Here is a 16,509-nt window from a genome sequence, read left to right on the forward strand (position 1 = left end):
TCGTTTTCGACCTCAAAGAGAAGTGGAAACTGCCAATCCGAAAGAACCAACTTCAACAAGAGTTCTTTAACTATCAACAAGTCTCCCAATTCACAATCATCTCACTTCAAAAAAGAAATAATCAACAAATAAAAAAAACTTTCAACTTCTTCTCCGACTGCCTCTCAAATGATCACAGATTTGTTATTGAGTGTCTGGAATCTGTGATCAAAAGACACTTCTTCACAGACACTCACACTTTTATGTTCTTCTGCGATTCGGGTCCACACAACCGAAATCGCTTCCTTCTTCACTTCATCCTCTCCAAACAATCCATACTTCTCAAAAAGGGAAATACACAACTCAATTTCTTCACTGAGCACCATGGAAAGAATATCTGTGATAGTGAATTTGGTTCATTAGTTAATGCAATTGACAACAATCTTTCAACTGAACACATCACAGCACTTCATTACTTGATCAACTTCTTCGAAAACAACATGAACACTTCAACATCAGCTTCTTCAACTTCTCAATCAAACATTTTCTCAACATCATCATCAAACACTTCACAATCTTCAACATCTGTCAATAACTTTGAGCATGAGAGGTTCTTTGAAGAGTATGTACCATCTCAGCAAATTTCATGGCCATCGCTGTCAGTCCCTCACATGAAGGACTTCTTGTATTTTGAGCGCAAGGGCTCATTTGTCTGTGCTTCAGCTGTTGGATATCTTCCTCAACGCTTTCTGTTTGCCCTCGAATCTTCAACAATGAAAGAAAAAGTTCAACGATCAAGACAGACCTTCAACTCTGATATCACATCATCTAACTCTTCTCTTATTTCTCAATCTTCTCAAGATCTTCTTTCAAAGAGATTTGAGCTTCTTCTTAACTCTTCATCTTTCAATGAATCTCAAAATTGTATTAATGGTGTCCCTTATTAAGAAACTAGTTATTGTGTATGCTTAGCTGGCACTCTATCGGAAGTGTGCTGGACATGACTGTTCGTATTAGATATTGCAGCATTCGGGCTGCTTTATCCGGACCTGGATACGACGAACAGCCTCCCAGGTGCACAACAGTTAGAATCCGATTGTTTTCTTGTGGTTTTTGTCCCTATAATGTCCCTATAATTAAATTGGTTATTGTCCCGCTTATATATGTATTTATCGAGAATCATTAATAGAGAGAGGTGTGAGGGAATTCATTGATCTTTGGGTGAGGTTTTTGGAAGTGAGAGTTGTTGAGAGTGTGAAATGTTGTTTTATCATTGTGTCTGTCTTTTTTCTTTGTTGGATTTGATCTTTTTGAGTCAAAGTTAGAGAAATATCAGAAAGTGGAGAGTGGATGGAAAATAGAGGGAAAATGGACAAGCTAGTTTTTGAACTTTAATGTGAGTTTTCCTAAATGTTAGAAATTGTCTTTGATACCATGAATTTGTTGTTATTGTATTGTTATTTCTAATATCATTTATTGTTCAAAATTGTTGACATTTTGTCGATATTTGGTGAATGTTTTATGATTATGTAATAAAACTTTGTTTAATTGAAAGTTGATGAATCTGATTAGAAAATTTCTGCCTGTTTTCAATTTTTTCAATGATCAACATCATGAAGTACTTTTTGTTTTTTTATATCATTTTGGCTAATGAATGATCGTTATTTTTTTAACGCAATTTTTTTTCATTTCACTGATATTTTATCCATTCGAAAAAAACTCAAATTCGAATATACAAGCATTTTCTCCTTGAAATCATTTTTATTTCTTCCATATTGCAATGCCATATATAGAAAACAAACACACTCAAAAAAAATTCTTCATGAATTTTTTCTCACAGATCAACAAAAAACTTTTAACTTAAAAATGATCTCTATGAACATAGAAAATTTTCATTTCTTTGGAATTTGCAGAAATCGTTATAAACCTAATGAAACACTTCAACATTATATAGGAATTATCATGATATATCTAATGAGCATTTCTGCAAATTCCTGATCAACAAAAAAATGATATTTGTAATGGGATTTCAACGAAGAAAAAGGTTTGAAATTATGTGTTTGATTATCTATTTTTGCTTATTTTTTGCAACTTATGAAAAATTCTATAATTAAATTTCGAATGCTTTTTCTCTTTTCCTCTTCGAAATTCTTTCACTATTATCCAACTGAATCCTGAATAGGATTTTGCTGTTTCCAGTTTCCAATGGAGTGAAAGCAAATTATTCTATGTTTGTCCTTCAAGGTGTTTTATTTATTTTTATTTTTAAATTTTATTTTCGGGTCTTTTATTTTCGTCTTCTTCTGCTTCGTCAAATGCTGGTTTTCCAGCTTCCTCTTTCCCGATTTCAGGAATTCATACAAAGAATTCTTCATTACCTTTATCTTCTGTTTTATTGTTGAGTGTGCCAACAACCACACTTGGCAGAACACTCAAACGAAGCAGAGGGAGAAAAGAGCTTGCTGCCTTCAAGCGGACGATCTGTAATAAAAAGAACATGCAGAATCAAGGATAGCTCCACCAGAATTTAAATCAGAAGTGCTGGGGCTGACAAACAAGATGGGAGGAAGCGGAAATAACATTAATAATAATAATTATTCTAGCAGGAAGAGGAAGAAGCTATTACGTGTGGTGATGAAACAAGTTCCGCTGTGTATCCCACGCAGAAGGACACTGAAGATGAAGAGGAAGCGAATGATGACTGCAATGAGATTGAGTCAGCAGAGGAAGAAGAGCGAAGGAGGAGCAAGTGCAAATGTGACTGTTCAGAATGCGAGGAGTTTAGAGTCAACTGTTGTAACATTGAAGAGTTAGAGGAAGCTTGGGAACAAAGAGAAATAAAAGATGAGGAGAAATGAGAAAGGAGAAAGATAAGGAAAGAATTATTTCTGTGTTTGATGAGTTTCCATCAGATGAATTGGAGTGTGGCAGGCAAAAAGGTGAAAAGCGGAGAGGATAAGCGAGAGTGAAAGGGAAGAAAAAGCGAAAGGAAGAGCATTTCAATCAAAGACAAGTTCGACGATGAGTTCGTATGATGTGCTGAGTGAGCTGCTTTCGAGAGAGCTGGAGCTGCTGCATATGGAAGATGACAGCATTACATTTGACTCTTCTGAGTCTGACACGAGTGAGACAAGTGGAAGAAGTGAATGAAACACTGATGGGAATGAATATGAAGAGGAAGTGGATGATAAGGAGGAGGAAGAAGAAGAAGAAGACGTGGAGTTAAACAGGATTCTCAGTGCAAAGATATCCATGACAAGCACACGAGCAAATCGGCAGACACCGAAAAAGATCAGATTAATTTTGAATATGGCACCTCTACCACATTCAACTCAGCAAAAAACAAGAGAAAACAGCTCAATCGAAGCAACATTTATAACAACTGAGATGAAGGACAGGGAGAAAAGAGATTCACTTACGAAATTGATGAAGAACACACTGAAGCAGATACATGGAAGGATCATTCCAACAATCAATCCAACCGATATTGGACTTTATGCAAATCTCGTTCAGGAAGAGAAAAGCAAGGCAAAGAAGCAAAAAAGAAAGATGTGGAAGAAAGTGAAAGGGAAGAACATGAACTATTTGATTCGAAATGAAGAGAGGAAAGAGTGAGTGAACGGAGCAGGTGCAACAGACAGTGAAGAAGCAAAAGAAGACAGCGAAGACAAAGACCTTGAAGATAGCGATGATAGTTACGTTAGCGGTGATGACGATTGTTTCGATATAACATGATCTGCTGACACGTCAAATGCCTATTAAAACAGACAAGGCAGCAGAAAGAAAAGAAGACTCAAACACATTCCCTGCTATGAGTTTCACTCCCAAGCAGCGAAAGACGCTTTCATCAACATCCCAAAAGAGCAATCATAAGAAGTCGCATGTCAATTTCTCACACACTCTGACCATCGTCTGCGGAGAGCTCAATCCGACTTATCTGCAGTTTTCCTTCACTTCAGCCAAGTCCACAAAGGAAAACAATGCGAAAGAAGAAGATGAGAATGCAATTGGATCAGAATGAGGCAGAGAAGCGCTGCAGAGCCCGCGCAGAAGACGCAGCAATTACAGTTTGGCTGCTGTTTCTGTGTCACGAAGACATCTTGTCTTATCTGCCATCAGAGCAGAACTCTGCAGATCAACGCAGACATACCTCAGAACAACTTCAGCGAACGGGTTTGCCACGGCTTGTTTATTAGCGAGTTTGTCTATCCAGACAGGATATGCAAATGTCAATGCAAGAAGGAGGAGGATGAGGAGCAGATGACTTTGGGAATGCTTCTGTGTTTGGGAGAAAAGGCAGAAAGATGATAGAGCTGAAGAAGCTGTATGTGCGGTCGATGCAGCAGATTTAGAAAAAAGAAGGAGCTGCTTTGCTTTATTCACTCGGAAAGGTGCTATCCCATCTTTTCAACCAGCTTTGGTCACCTCAGCTTCCGAAACCCATTACGATTCCTTCATCTAACGCTTGGGCAACGGGGGAAGTTTTGGAGAATGCTGCGAACTCGTTTATTACCCTGCTGTGTGGAATGAGGCTGTTTCGTTTGGGAGGAGAAGATGCAGCGAGAGATTCATAAATGATTATGAATATAAGAAAGGAGATGAATGTGTGGAGAGGAGAAAGAAGGGCAGCTGTTGAAGGAGGGGACGAGGCAAGAGACAGTTGAGCTGTTCTGTGAAGAGAGAAAAACATTTGGCACTGTGTCTGATGTGCAGAACAAGATCAATTGAAAGAATGATGGCAATAACTTCTCTTTGGATGCAATGGAAAGAGAGTTATATGCAATCAATGCGAATATTCTGCTTGACCCACTTTTGTTTGCTTCGTCTGTCTTTTTTGAAGATGAGCAAATTCAGCTTTCTGCCTTCGAAAATGCCATTTTCGTTCTTCCTTAAATAACAGCGTGTGTCCCATCCATCGGAGAAATTCTACTCGAACTGACAAATCCATCTTTTCAGTTTGCTCCGCCGCTCATTGAACATCCACAGAAAAAAGAGAAGCATTCAATTCTGCCTTCTTCTCTAAAGTTTTCATGAGTGCTTTTTATCAATGCGTGCCCTCTCATGCTTTTTCATCCACTCACTTCCATCGTCCACACTCTTCTTTCAAAAATGCTTTCAGTATCTTTCACTTCATCTTCGTGTTCTCCATCCCTTCTCTATTCACCTCATGCGTCACTTCTTTTTCTGATTCTCAGTCCATGTCATCCTCCAGCACAACACCTTCCATCATCTCGTTCTCCATGCAACACCTCGGCCCTTCTGCAGCTTAGTCCAATCGCCTGCTGCTTCGTACACTGGCCGCACGCACTGCACTCAACGCTGTTGCAACCGCTCTTCGCAAGCTGATGGTGAAGAAGACCTTGTTCCACGAAATATCAGCCATTCTCGAGACACACCATAACCAGAAACCTTCTTCTTCTCCTTCGATGTTCATTTCTGCTTCTCTCATTCAGCTGTTGAAGGCTGTTGGTGCTTCATTCACACAACAAGCCACACCTTCCGCTTTTGCTTCCGTTCAGCAAACATCTAAGCCTCAGTCTTCTTCATTGGTATCGAATGTTGCAACAAACGCACAGGATATGAATGGATCTTCAAACGCTGCTGCTGATGGAGCTAATACAACTTCAGTTGGCAATGCGATAAATGCATCAGGAACAGTAAGAGGAGGAGTAGAACATCCCTGTCAGATAAAGATAGACCAATTCTCAACTACACTTCCACATAAGCTGCAGACAAGCATCACCTCCTCTCAGTAACATCTCTTTTAACTTTCGCAATCTCCTTTTCCTTCTCCCTCTTCTCCGTCATTCACATCAAATTATTCTCCATCTTCAATTTATATTCCTTTTCCTTCGACTCATTCTCTTCCACTTCAGCATCGTCAACAAACATTTCCTTCATTTTCTTCTCAATTTGATCTTTTTCTTCTTTTTTTCTACCAGCCATCTGAAGTAATTCCTAAGAATTCTGCGATGCGGAGTCTTTTTTCTTTGTAGACTTCCTCATTTAAAAAAGGATGCTCTATCATCTTTTCCTGCAACTTTCGTCCCTGCTCTGCTTATGTCAATGCCGCAATCTTCTTCTTCCTCTTCCTCTTCCTCTTTTCTTTCTGTTTCACTTCTCACCTTTCCTATATTCCTCTCATCCAATCCCAAAAACTCTTAAACAAAGACATGAAATTCTCCGAATCCGTGAGAAATACGATGAACTCAATACTTATTAATTCGTCTTCTCCGCTTCTGCCTTCTGCGAAATCTCATAATCCTTCTTTTTCTTCTTCGTTCTCTTCCTCTTCTTCCTCTTCTTCTTCGACATTTTTTATTATTTTTCTTCTCCACCGACTTTTTCTGATTTTTGGGCTTCTTCTTCCTGTTCATTTCAAACTTCTTCATAATAACCAAAAACATCATTTCACACTCTTTTACCATCATCGCTCACTTCATTTGATTGGATTTCTTCATTTTTGGCATCTGTATAAGATATTTTTTGAGAATATAAAAGGGCATTATCCAAAAAAAGAAACACGTTGAAAATGAGAAGAAGATTGATAAGATGACGAAGAGAGTGAATATATAGAGAAAAAAGAACATTTTCAGACAGAATACGATGAATGGAAATTGGATGGAAAATAAATTGAAGAGATTTTTAAAGAAAAAAAGAAAATATGGAAAAGATGAAAAGTTTGAAGAGATAACGATGATGAACCAAAACAGAAAGTGACAACAAAGTTTGAAGCAGTTCGTTGAATATCTGAATCATCCTATATGTAACCACTCATTCATGACAGCCCTAAAGCACAGATACGAAGAGCGAGGAAGGGCACTGAGAGTTGGTGCTCAGGAGAACTCATTCGTTGTTGAAAATCCACTTATTGAAACCAGGGAACGTTCATTTTTCTTTCCAAAGCAATGAAATGTTGAGTACGGCTGCATCTGAGCAGATGAGGTTGCTGAGCATGGAGTGGTTATTCTGCATAGCGCTGCTATTGTTGGTGAGTTGAATGATGAAGACGTGAACACAACATTTAATCTTGCCTTACAAGGGAGAGGTGAAGACGGAGTCATCATACTGAAGAAGCTTTTTGGCTGATTTGATTTTCAAGGAGAAGAAGAAGGGGGATTGGCCAGAGGATTGAGAAGAACAACGCTGCCCGCAACAACGGCAAGATCTGTTGCAATGAGATGCTCGAGGGAGCAGCTGGAGCCATCGTTAAACAGGAACACAGGCTGGAAAAACGGATAGCAGATGTGTTGATGCTTGGGAGAAAGAGAGGGAGTTAGCGGGAAGTGCGCGAAGATCAAAGCAGGTGATGTGGAGGGAATGGACAGATATGTTGGAGATGCAAAGGGTACTTCGGGAAGCACAAAGGTTAGGGTTAGGTTAGGCGGACAGGCTGGTCGTCTGCGGAAAAGAGGGAGGAGGACACATCAAGGTATCAATCGAAGAAGTCGAAGACTGTGGCGCAGGTGGATATGAAAGTGGAATGGAAGAAGTGGAAGCTGGAGCGCATGCAAGTGATGAGAAAGGTGACAACAGCAGAGTGGTCGTGTTGCAAAAAAGGAGACAGATCAGAAGAAATGGCGATGGGTGTGGCGAAGTGAACAGGGACAAGACTCCACGCAACGGATTTGACGTGCTTTTCAGCAAGAGAGGTCGGGGCTTCGATGGAGGAGGAGGAGGAGATCAAGAGGATGTTGCCGATGGAAAGGGCGATGCGGAGGTTGAGGATGGAGAGGTGGATGGGAGTGGCGCCAGCAGGGCAGGAGCAGTCGAGGAAGAGGTCTCCACCCCTGCCTGCTGTGCGGGAGCAGATGCACTGTGTTAGGATGCACGCCGACACACTCAGCTGCGACTTGTCGCAGTCAAGGCACATTATTGCGGCTCCGCACTCGGCCGACTCTTCGCTCACGCAGCTGGTGAGCACACACGCCTCAGCAGCATAGTCGATGGCATATCCCCTCTCTGCATACACCACAGCTGGCCCATTGCCTGTGCGCACGATGTTGGTGATGTTGGCAGGGTCTAGAGCGATGGCTGTCCTGGGGTCTGGGATAGCCAAGCCAGTCGAAGCAGCCAGAGCAGGTGGGCAGACGGTCACGAGGGGAGTGCCAGTGAGCAAAGAGGAGAAGATTAAGAGTGGTGTGAATGTCGCAGAAGTAGATAAAGCAGCGATGAAGAGAAAAGGGCGCGACAAGGATACGGAGGCGAGGGCACAGTGGTCGAGGGACATATTCCCTTCTGGTATAAGCACGATAACAAATGCAAGTGGCGTTTGTGGAGTTAGCATGGAAAACAAGAAGCCAGACAACAGCAGAGCATCTGAGGAGGAAGACATCCAAATGTATAAAAAAGACGAGGAAGAGGATAGAAGACAGAGAGAGAGAAAGATGAAAAAAAGCATGTGAAGAATTTTGTTTGATGGAAGCATTTTTTGTGCGAACAATGAAAATTCACAAATTGGATTGTTTTATTTTTTAAAACAATGTTTTTTTTATTTTCATCTGTCACTTCTTTTAACGAATAAATCTTTTAAAGTTCTTTTTTGAATTATTTGTTATTAAATCGAAGGAAACTGCAAACTGTTGGTCACCTGTGAAATATCTTGCATAACTATCATATTTGTGTTTTTGTATTTTTGTTAATTGTTTTTTTTCAACATATTTTTTTGGATCTTCAACGTCAATTTTGAACTTTCTTTTCTATAACATTATTTGACATTCTTCATTTAAAAAATTGATTTATTGAGCATTGAAACAATTATTATCTTGCTTTTCAAGCAAGATAACTTATGTTTTGCAATGTTTATTGAAATTTCGATATTTTTTTCGGAAATTATTTTTATATCAAGATATTTGTTATGAAAACAACTTGTGATGATTAAAAAACAACTTTTAAATAACAACAACAATATATTAAACTATATTTTCGCACAATTTTACAAATATTTTATCGATTCAACCCCACCATTTATGAAAAAAATTTATGATCAAACTTCGTAATTTTTTATGATATCAAAAAAAATCACCCAACTTGTCTTTTTTAACTCATTTAACATTCAAAACTTTTCCATTCAAACCAATTGAATATTATGAAAAACAATTTTGAATATATTATAGAAATACAATTTGTGCATAAAATCCCGGACAAGATCGATTTCTCAATAACCGCAAGAGGGATAATTCTGACTATTTTCTTCAAAACACATCTCATCAATACAAACTCATTTGAAATACAAAACTTTCAAAATAGCTTCATTTATGCACAGAAGAAATTTATTTTTGAAAAAAACCAGAGAAATAGGATTTTGAGTTTCTCCGATTTTTCATTAATAATTTTTTCTGAGCACAAATGAAGCTGAAGTGAAGTCTTGTTTTTCAAATGAGTTAGTATTGATGAGGTGTATTTTGAGGAAAATTGTCAGAATTATTCCTCTTGCGGTTATTGAGATCTCGACTTGTCCGGTATTTTTAGCGATGTCCGGTATTTTATGCACAAACTGTATGATATTTTGTATCTCCGAATATTTCCTATTTTTTTGTTGTTGTTTCATTCAATCAACACGAAAATGAAACTCTCATATTTTTAAAGAGTTTTCATTGATAATATTTATTTCGAGTATAATTATCAGAATTTTTCCTTTTGCAGTCATTGAGAAACCGATATTGTCCTGTATTCTTTGCATAATTCATTCAATAAAGCATTAATTCCGATTCTTTTGTTGAAAAACGGTTTTTGAAGAATTCCATGTGATTGGGAAAGAATTTTTGTTAATTTTTTATCAATAAAAATTATTACTGCAAAAAAATATTAAGTAAATAATAATACAAAAATTCTTTTGCATGATTTTCATTTTAGATTCCGGTTTTTTTCATTTTGTTCATTTATTGGTATTTGTCACATAATAATTAAATATTTATGTTTATAATATTCTTATTCAAAAACAACATTTAATGTTTAAATGAAAAAAAAAAAAATAATTTCTGTTGGACAAAAATATCAAAATAAAAAAAGAAAATAAATAAAGAAACAACAATTCGAAATCATTGTTAACTGTTTGTTGCACAAACAATTATTTTATTTGTTTATATATTATTGGACAGAAAAATAAATTAAATAAAAATCGTTATTCAATTGATTTGTTGATCAAGTCAAATTATAAAAATGTGATTGAAAATGTTTTTGAAAAAACTGAATATTTCATGAAGTTACACCTTTTCTTCTAAAATATCATCCTACGCACCAATAAACACGATTCTCCTTACGAATCTTCAAAGCATTGCTTCTCCTCTGGTTTTCTTTTTCTTTTCCTCATCATTTATCATTGATTTAGGCATCTACCCTTTTGACTTCGCTGCTTTTGTCTTGTTGTTCGAATTCCGCACAGACTCAGTTTATGCTCGTTGCTCATGCAATGGTTAATAAAACAGAAGGGTGCATGTATCTCAAAAGCTGAACCATCGTCCACGTATCCTCATCATTTTCTTTTTTCCACATCGTTTTTGCATCCCCTTCAATAAAACTTGTATTTCTCCGCTCACTTTCTCTTTGCTTGTTGGGCCTGCCTCTCGTGTTGCCATCTGCCCGTTTGTTCTGGTTAACTCCGCTGATTCGGGGCTGCCTGCCCCAGACACCATAATAGTCATCGTTCTGGAATCCGCAAACATCACCAACATCTTTCACACACACAAAAAAATTGGCTCTGTTTTTGTGTGCATGCAATGAGGAGATACGCAGTCAACTGCCTGACCGAGTCATCTGAATTCACAGGCTGTGTTAGCGAAGAGCAGGTCTGAGGGGGGGCTGCAATAGCGTGCCTCGACTGCAATCCGCCTGCAAACGCTTCTTCCATCTGTTTCTGCATCCTCAACCTCTTCTTCGCCTTGAACGAAGTCTTTCTCCGGTGCTCTTGCATCTTCTATCAAGTCAGTATATTCCTCTTTTTCCCCAACTTCACAAGGCCTTCTCTAACCACAAAAGCCACCATTTACTGCTCCAGCATCTACCATCCCTGCTGAGCTCCAACCTCATGTCGATCTTCTTCCCTTCATTGCCTTCTTCCTCGCCCAACAGATTTTAGTTAGCCAGTTCACAGGTTCCTCCTCTTGACTCCTATGCTTCCCTCTCTGCAGCAGTCCTTCACATCGACAGCTTGAGTTGCCTCACCAATATACGAGTCGGGTCTGTCTTGAAAAGTCTTGTTTCTGCTCGCTTCGCCTTCTTCAGCTCTCTGTTGTTGTGTTTCTCAACACCTGCATCCTCACTTTCTGCCCCTTCTCCTTCCACTCCTCCTTCGAATCAGTCCACTCTTCACTCTTCTGCCTTCTCGATAGATCACTCACTGCTTCCACTTGGATCTTTTCTCCATCAGACAAGCATATCCATCTTAGCTACACGCTGCTTTGAGCTCTCCCCAATTCCTGCCTCTTTCTCTTCCACATCAACCTCTTCGCTCTCAAGGCAGCTTCAACAACGTTCGTGTTCGACGATGGAATAAGTCGCTTTGAAAAACATCTTTTTGCAACAGTTCTCGCAATTATTAGCAAAAGCGATGTTCTTCTTCATTTTTCTAAAACAAATCTGTCAGAAAGCTCCTTCAGAATAACATTCTCTTCCTTCACATCCATCTCGTTCAATCAGCTTTGCCACAACATATAAGAGCGAAACAGCTGCACAACTGCAGTCAATCTCCCCAACTGTTCTATTGATCTGAACGTGTCTTCCTCATCTCTTGCCAGCTCATCCGTATTCCTTCATTGCTCTTCAGTGGAACTTGAGGCATCTTTGACAATTGGGTTCACTTAGCAGCCACCACAAGGCTTCATTGGGATACCTCTCAGACAAGAATTAAGCTTCCGATGCATTTAACGCTCCAGAGGAACCGGAAGGACAAGATTCACAAAAAGTATTAAAGACACAAGAGAGAGAGAGAGCGTGTGTGTGTGTATGTGTGTGTGAATGGAATGCTTTTCTGTTCCATTAAACGAGCGCAACAACTGATATCAAAGATACGAGCATCTCTGGTGCACAGTTTGATAAAATCTCCACCAATGGCAGGAAGTGAGTGTGAGCGTGGATGCCTCAATTGCTTATTGTTCTCCTTCAGCACTCCCAACATCCAAAATAACTATTTCTCTTCCTGGACCAACTTCATCTGCTCCAATTCCTGTGCGCTCTGCATTGACTCGCTCAAAGGAGGAGGCTATTGTGTGCGACGTCGAACCTTCTTGTTGCTCCTCAACCGCTGATTGGGCACTCCACAGCTTTTCCTCTCAATTTCTCTCTTTTTATTTTTATTTTTATTTTTATTGTTATTTTTAATCCCCACAACCTATTTCACCTATTTATTTAAAATATGTTAAACTTTTTCTCCTTTTTGTTGTAACCACAAAATACATTATCAGCAATTGAGGTATCAAAATTGAAAGATCTTATAAATATGCATTCAAAGAAGAAGAAGAAGAAAAGGAAGAAGAAGAAGAAAATTATTCTATTCATCATCATCATCACCATCATCATCTTCTTCTTCTTCTTCTTATCCTCCTCCTCCTTTTTCTCCTTTTCCTTTTCCTTCTCCTTTCTCATTTTCACAATTAATTTTTCTTCTCTCACTTCTCATTCTGAATGATGTTGCGTGTCAGATTCTTTTCCTGTCCATCTGCTCTGAACATTCCCATTTTCCATTCAAACATCCCTTTTCTCTCTTTTCTCTCTTTTCTCTCTTTTCTCTCTTTTCTCTTTTCTCTCTTTGGCTTTTGTCTTTTCATTCAGCCATTTCTATTCCAAAGGCAGCATTTCAGCCTCTCTTCAGAATGTGCATGTTCTCCATCAGAGTGAATGGCATTCATCTTTCCCTTCTCTTCTGCCACACACACACTCACTCACTCAACTCTTGTTGTGGCTGATACAAATGAATGCATCCCTGAAGAGATTTGAAATGTGAATGAAAAAATAAAAAATAAAATAGAAATGAATTGGTGAAAATTCATCTTATGTTTCTGAGAGTTTTGGCGCAAAAGCAAAAGAGCAGAAAATATAAGACTCATCATTAATTCGCAGGTTTGCTATTTTTCACAACTTGGCTTTTCATTTTCATTCACTTACAACTTGTTAAACGAACGTCAAAAGAAATAAAAATAAAAATAATTAATATTAAATTTTTTTCTGTTTTGAAAAAAATGTTTGAATAACATAATGCAACACTGCCAAAAATCATGCAATCACTTTGTGCTCATTTTCTTATTTATTAAAAGATGATAAACAGTTTTTAAAAAAATATTCAAATATGATCATATATATAATAATTATTTCAAATTATAGATTTTAACGATTGACATTTTTTCTGCTTATATTGCAGGACGAGCAGCGAAACCGAAGCTTTGAGCGGTAAAATAAGATATACAACAGATATGCAAAAATTGAAAAGTGATCCATTGAAAAGGGACAAGGATGGAAGAACAGAAGCAATGCGATGGATTATTGAAAAGAAGTCAGAACCTCCGTTGGAAATGAGACATGATATAACACTTAAAGATTCTTATGGATGGACAATGGCTATATTATGGATTCAAGATGTCAAAACAGAACCACCAGAATGGATGAGACATGAAACAACACTTAAAGATTCAGATGGATGGACAATGGCCATGCTGTGGATTGGATATGTTCAGACAGATCCACCGAAATGGATGAGGCATGACATCACACTTCGCAACAATAACGGAGTAACAATGGCCATGATATGGGTTGCAAATGCTAAGACAGACCCACCAGAGTGGATGAGACATAACAACGAAGTTGCAGACAAGGAAGGAAATACAATGGTCATGCATTGGATAAAGGAAATCAAGACAGAGCCACCAGTCTGGATGAGACATGATGCTACACTTGTTGATAATAACGGATGGACAATGGCCATGCTGTGGATAAAGCTAGTTAAAACAGATGTTCTGAAGTGGATGAGACATGATATAAAACTTACTAATAAGAACAGAGAAACAATGGCGATGATATGGATTAATCATGTGAAGACGGAACCACCACATTGGATGAGACACAACATTACACTTGCCGATAAGAAAGGAAGGACAATGGCCATGTTCTGGATCGAATCTATTGAAAAGGAGCCACCAGAATGGATGAGACATTGCAATTCATTGAAAGACAAGAAAGGACGGGCAATGGCTGATTATTGGAAGTTATTTGTTAAAACTAAATTACCGAAATGGATGACATTTGATGAAACATTGAAAGACAAAAATGGACAAACAGCGGGAATGAGATGGATTATTGAGAAAAAGACACAACCACCAAATTGGATGAGACACGACAACACACTTGCCGATAAGTTTGGACGAACAATGGCAATGTTGTGGATCAAAAATGTGAAGACAGAGCCACCAATGTGGATGAGGAACGACATCACACTTCGCGATAGCGGTGGAGAGACAATGGCTATGTTCTGGATTCAGTTTGTTCAAACAGAACCCCCAGAATGGATGAGACACGATATTACACTTGCTGATAAAAACGGATGGACAATGTCCATGCTTTGGATTCAAGAGATCAAAACAGAACCTCCAGAATGGATGAGACATGACATAGAACGAATCGATGTCCTGAGAAATACAATGGCGATGAAGTGGATCAAATATGTTCAGACAGAACCACCAGAATGGATGAGGCACGATGCTGCACTTTGCGACAAGAACGGAAGGACGATGGCCATGTGGTGGATTGAATGTGCTAAATCAGATCCACCAGAATGGATGAGACACAACAACACGCTTGCTGATAAGATTGGACGAACAGTGGCGATCCTGTGGATCAAAAGTGTCAAAACAGAGCCACCACATTGGATGAGACACAACAACACACTTGCTGATAATAACGGATTTACAATGGCTATGTATTGGATTCAATTTGTTCAAACAGAACCACCAGAGTGGATGAGGCATGACATCGCACTTCGCAACAATAACGGAGCAACAATGGCTATGATATGGATTTCAAGTATCAAAACAGAACCACCGAAATGGATGCGACATGAGAATGAAATTGCAGACAAGGAAGGATGGACTATGGCGATGTGGTGGATAAGGGAAGTCAAGACAGAGCCTCCGAAGTGGATGACAATGGATAACGCGCAAGGCAAGAAGGAAGGGAGGACATTATCGATGAAGTGGATTATGGAGAAAAAAACAGAACCTCCTGAGTGGATGAGACATGACAATACGATTGCAGATAAATTCGGACGGACAATGTCTATGATATGGATCGTATATGTGAAAACAGAACCCCCAGAATGGATGAGACATGACAAGGTGCTTGCAGACATGGATGGATGGACAATGGCCATGAAGTGGATCGTTCATGTCAGAAAAGAGCCACCTGAATGGATGAGACATGATGCAGCACTTTCTGATAAGAGTGGAAGGACAATGGCAATGAATTGGATTTTCTGGATTAAAACAGACCCGCCAGAATGGATGAGGCACAGAAACGCTCTTGAAGATAAAGACGGGGAAACGATGGCCATGGGATGGATTAAATATGTGAAAACAGAGCCACCAGAATGGATGAGACATAGAATTGCGCTTTCTGACAGGGATGGAAGGACAATGGCGATGTGGTGGATAAGGGAAGTCAAGACAGAGCCACCGGAGTGGATGAGGCATTACAATTCACTTAAAGACAAGAGTGGAATGACAATGTCAGATCTCTGGAAATATTACGTTGAGACTGAACCACCAATTTGGATGAAAGAATGATTGTTTTCATTTCATATGTTTATTTTAAGGTGCTGAAGATTGATTGTGTTTTCATTTGTGCCAACCTGCACACAAATATCTGAGCAGCATCTTTGCATCATTTCAACGATTTTATTGATATTTGCTTCACTTTTTACTTTTTGCTTGGCCTTTTTGTTTTTCTTTTTTGTATTTTTGATGTTCTTCAAAGAATATTCATTTCAATCCATTTTCTTCTTATTCCCACTTGTTTGCATAACTCCCCGAATTGTTGAAAGGATTTCTGTCTATTTTAATAGTTTTTTTCTTTTAGAAATCGAGCAATAATTATTTGACAAAACGATTCTTTCCGACTTTTTTCTCCCATTTGAGAGAATCCCATTCACTCTGATGTTTTGAATGGTATGTGTTTTTTATTCATCCTGTTCAACAGTTTTGTCAATCTACGTCAAATTTTAATTTCATAAAGAGAATAATTTCTCTTTGTTTTTGAGAATTTTGACAACTTCATTTTTTCATTTCAAAAGCATTTCCATTCACCTGATATTCTGTATTTTTTTTTCTCCATTTCATGAAAAATATGAAAATAAAACAGTAATACAAAATATTGTCATTTTAAAAACATCATTATGAAAAAACAAATTCATCAAAAGTTGGAGAAGAAGCAGAAGTGAAAGAAAAAGAATAAGGAAATCGAAACAATTGGGATATATGAAAAACATTTACGTACTCTTTTCCTTTCTTAACTTCTCTTATCTTATCTTTTGTTTTGTTTTGTCTTCCT

At 38.4% G+C, this 16,509-nt stretch overlaps 6 protein-coding genes across 6 annotated transcripts; all 6 read left to right on the top strand.

The window, feature by feature from the left end:
- Positions 1-3,288: 3,288 nt before the first annotated feature.
- MONOS_8149 (uncharacterized protein) lies at positions 3,289-3,594 on the top strand (the record flags this gene model as incomplete). Its single annotated transcript, XM_067878534.1, has 1 exon — positions 3,289-3,594. One exon carries the CDS (start codon positions 3,289-3,291, stop codon positions 3,592-3,594), a length of 306 nt encoding a protein of 101 aa, XP_067732837.1.
- A 365-nt stretch (positions 3,595-3,959) lies between these two features.
- On the top strand, positions 3,960-4,287 carry MONOS_8150 (uncharacterized protein; the record flags this gene model as incomplete). The annotated part of the gene is made up of 2 exons (XM_067878536.1): positions 3,960-4,046; positions 4,099-4,287. The coding sequence occupies 2 exons, from the start codon at positions 3,960-3,962 to the stop codon at positions 4,285-4,287; spliced, it is 276 nt and encodes a 91-aa protein (XP_067732838.1).
- Positions 4,288-5,324: 1,037 nt separating this feature from the next.
- MONOS_8151 (uncharacterized protein) lies at positions 5,325-5,735 on the top strand (the record flags this gene model as incomplete). Its single annotated transcript, XM_067878537.1, has 1 exon — positions 5,325-5,735. The coding sequence occupies one exon, from the start codon at positions 5,325-5,327 to the stop codon at positions 5,733-5,735; it is 411 nt and encodes a 136-aa protein (XP_067732839.1).
- A 1,727-nt stretch (positions 5,736-7,462) lies between these two features.
- MONOS_8152 (uncharacterized protein) lies at positions 7,463-7,804 on the top strand (the record flags this gene model as incomplete). The annotated part of the gene is made up of 1 exon (XM_067878538.1): positions 7,463-7,804. One exon carries the CDS (start codon positions 7,463-7,465, stop codon positions 7,802-7,804), a length of 342 nt encoding a protein of 113 aa, XP_067732840.1.
- A 121-nt stretch (positions 7,805-7,925) lies between these two features.
- On the top strand, positions 7,926-8,384 carry MONOS_8153 (uncharacterized protein; the record flags this gene model as incomplete). The annotated part of the gene is made up of 1 exon (XM_067878539.1): positions 7,926-8,384. The coding sequence occupies one exon, from the start codon at positions 7,926-7,928 to the stop codon at positions 8,382-8,384; it is 459 nt and encodes a 152-aa protein (XP_067732841.1).
- Positions 8,385-13,385: 5,001 nt separating this feature from the next.
- On the top strand, positions 13,386-15,746 carry MONOS_8154 (uncharacterized protein; the record flags this gene model as incomplete). Its single annotated transcript, XM_067878540.1, has 1 exon — positions 13,386-15,746. One exon carries the CDS (start codon positions 13,386-13,388, stop codon positions 15,744-15,746), a length of 2,361 nt encoding a protein of 786 aa, XP_067732842.1.
- Positions 15,747-16,509: the final 763 nt, after the last annotated feature.

The sequence above is a fragment of the Monocercomonoides exilis genome (genome assembly GCF_001643675.1).
Source record: "Monocercomonoides exilis strain PA203 chromosome Unknown scaffold8-1962414, whole genome shotgun sequence".
NCBI classification, from domain to species: Eukaryota; Preaxostyla; order Oxymonadida; family Polymastigidae; genus Monocercomonoides; species Monocercomonoides exilis.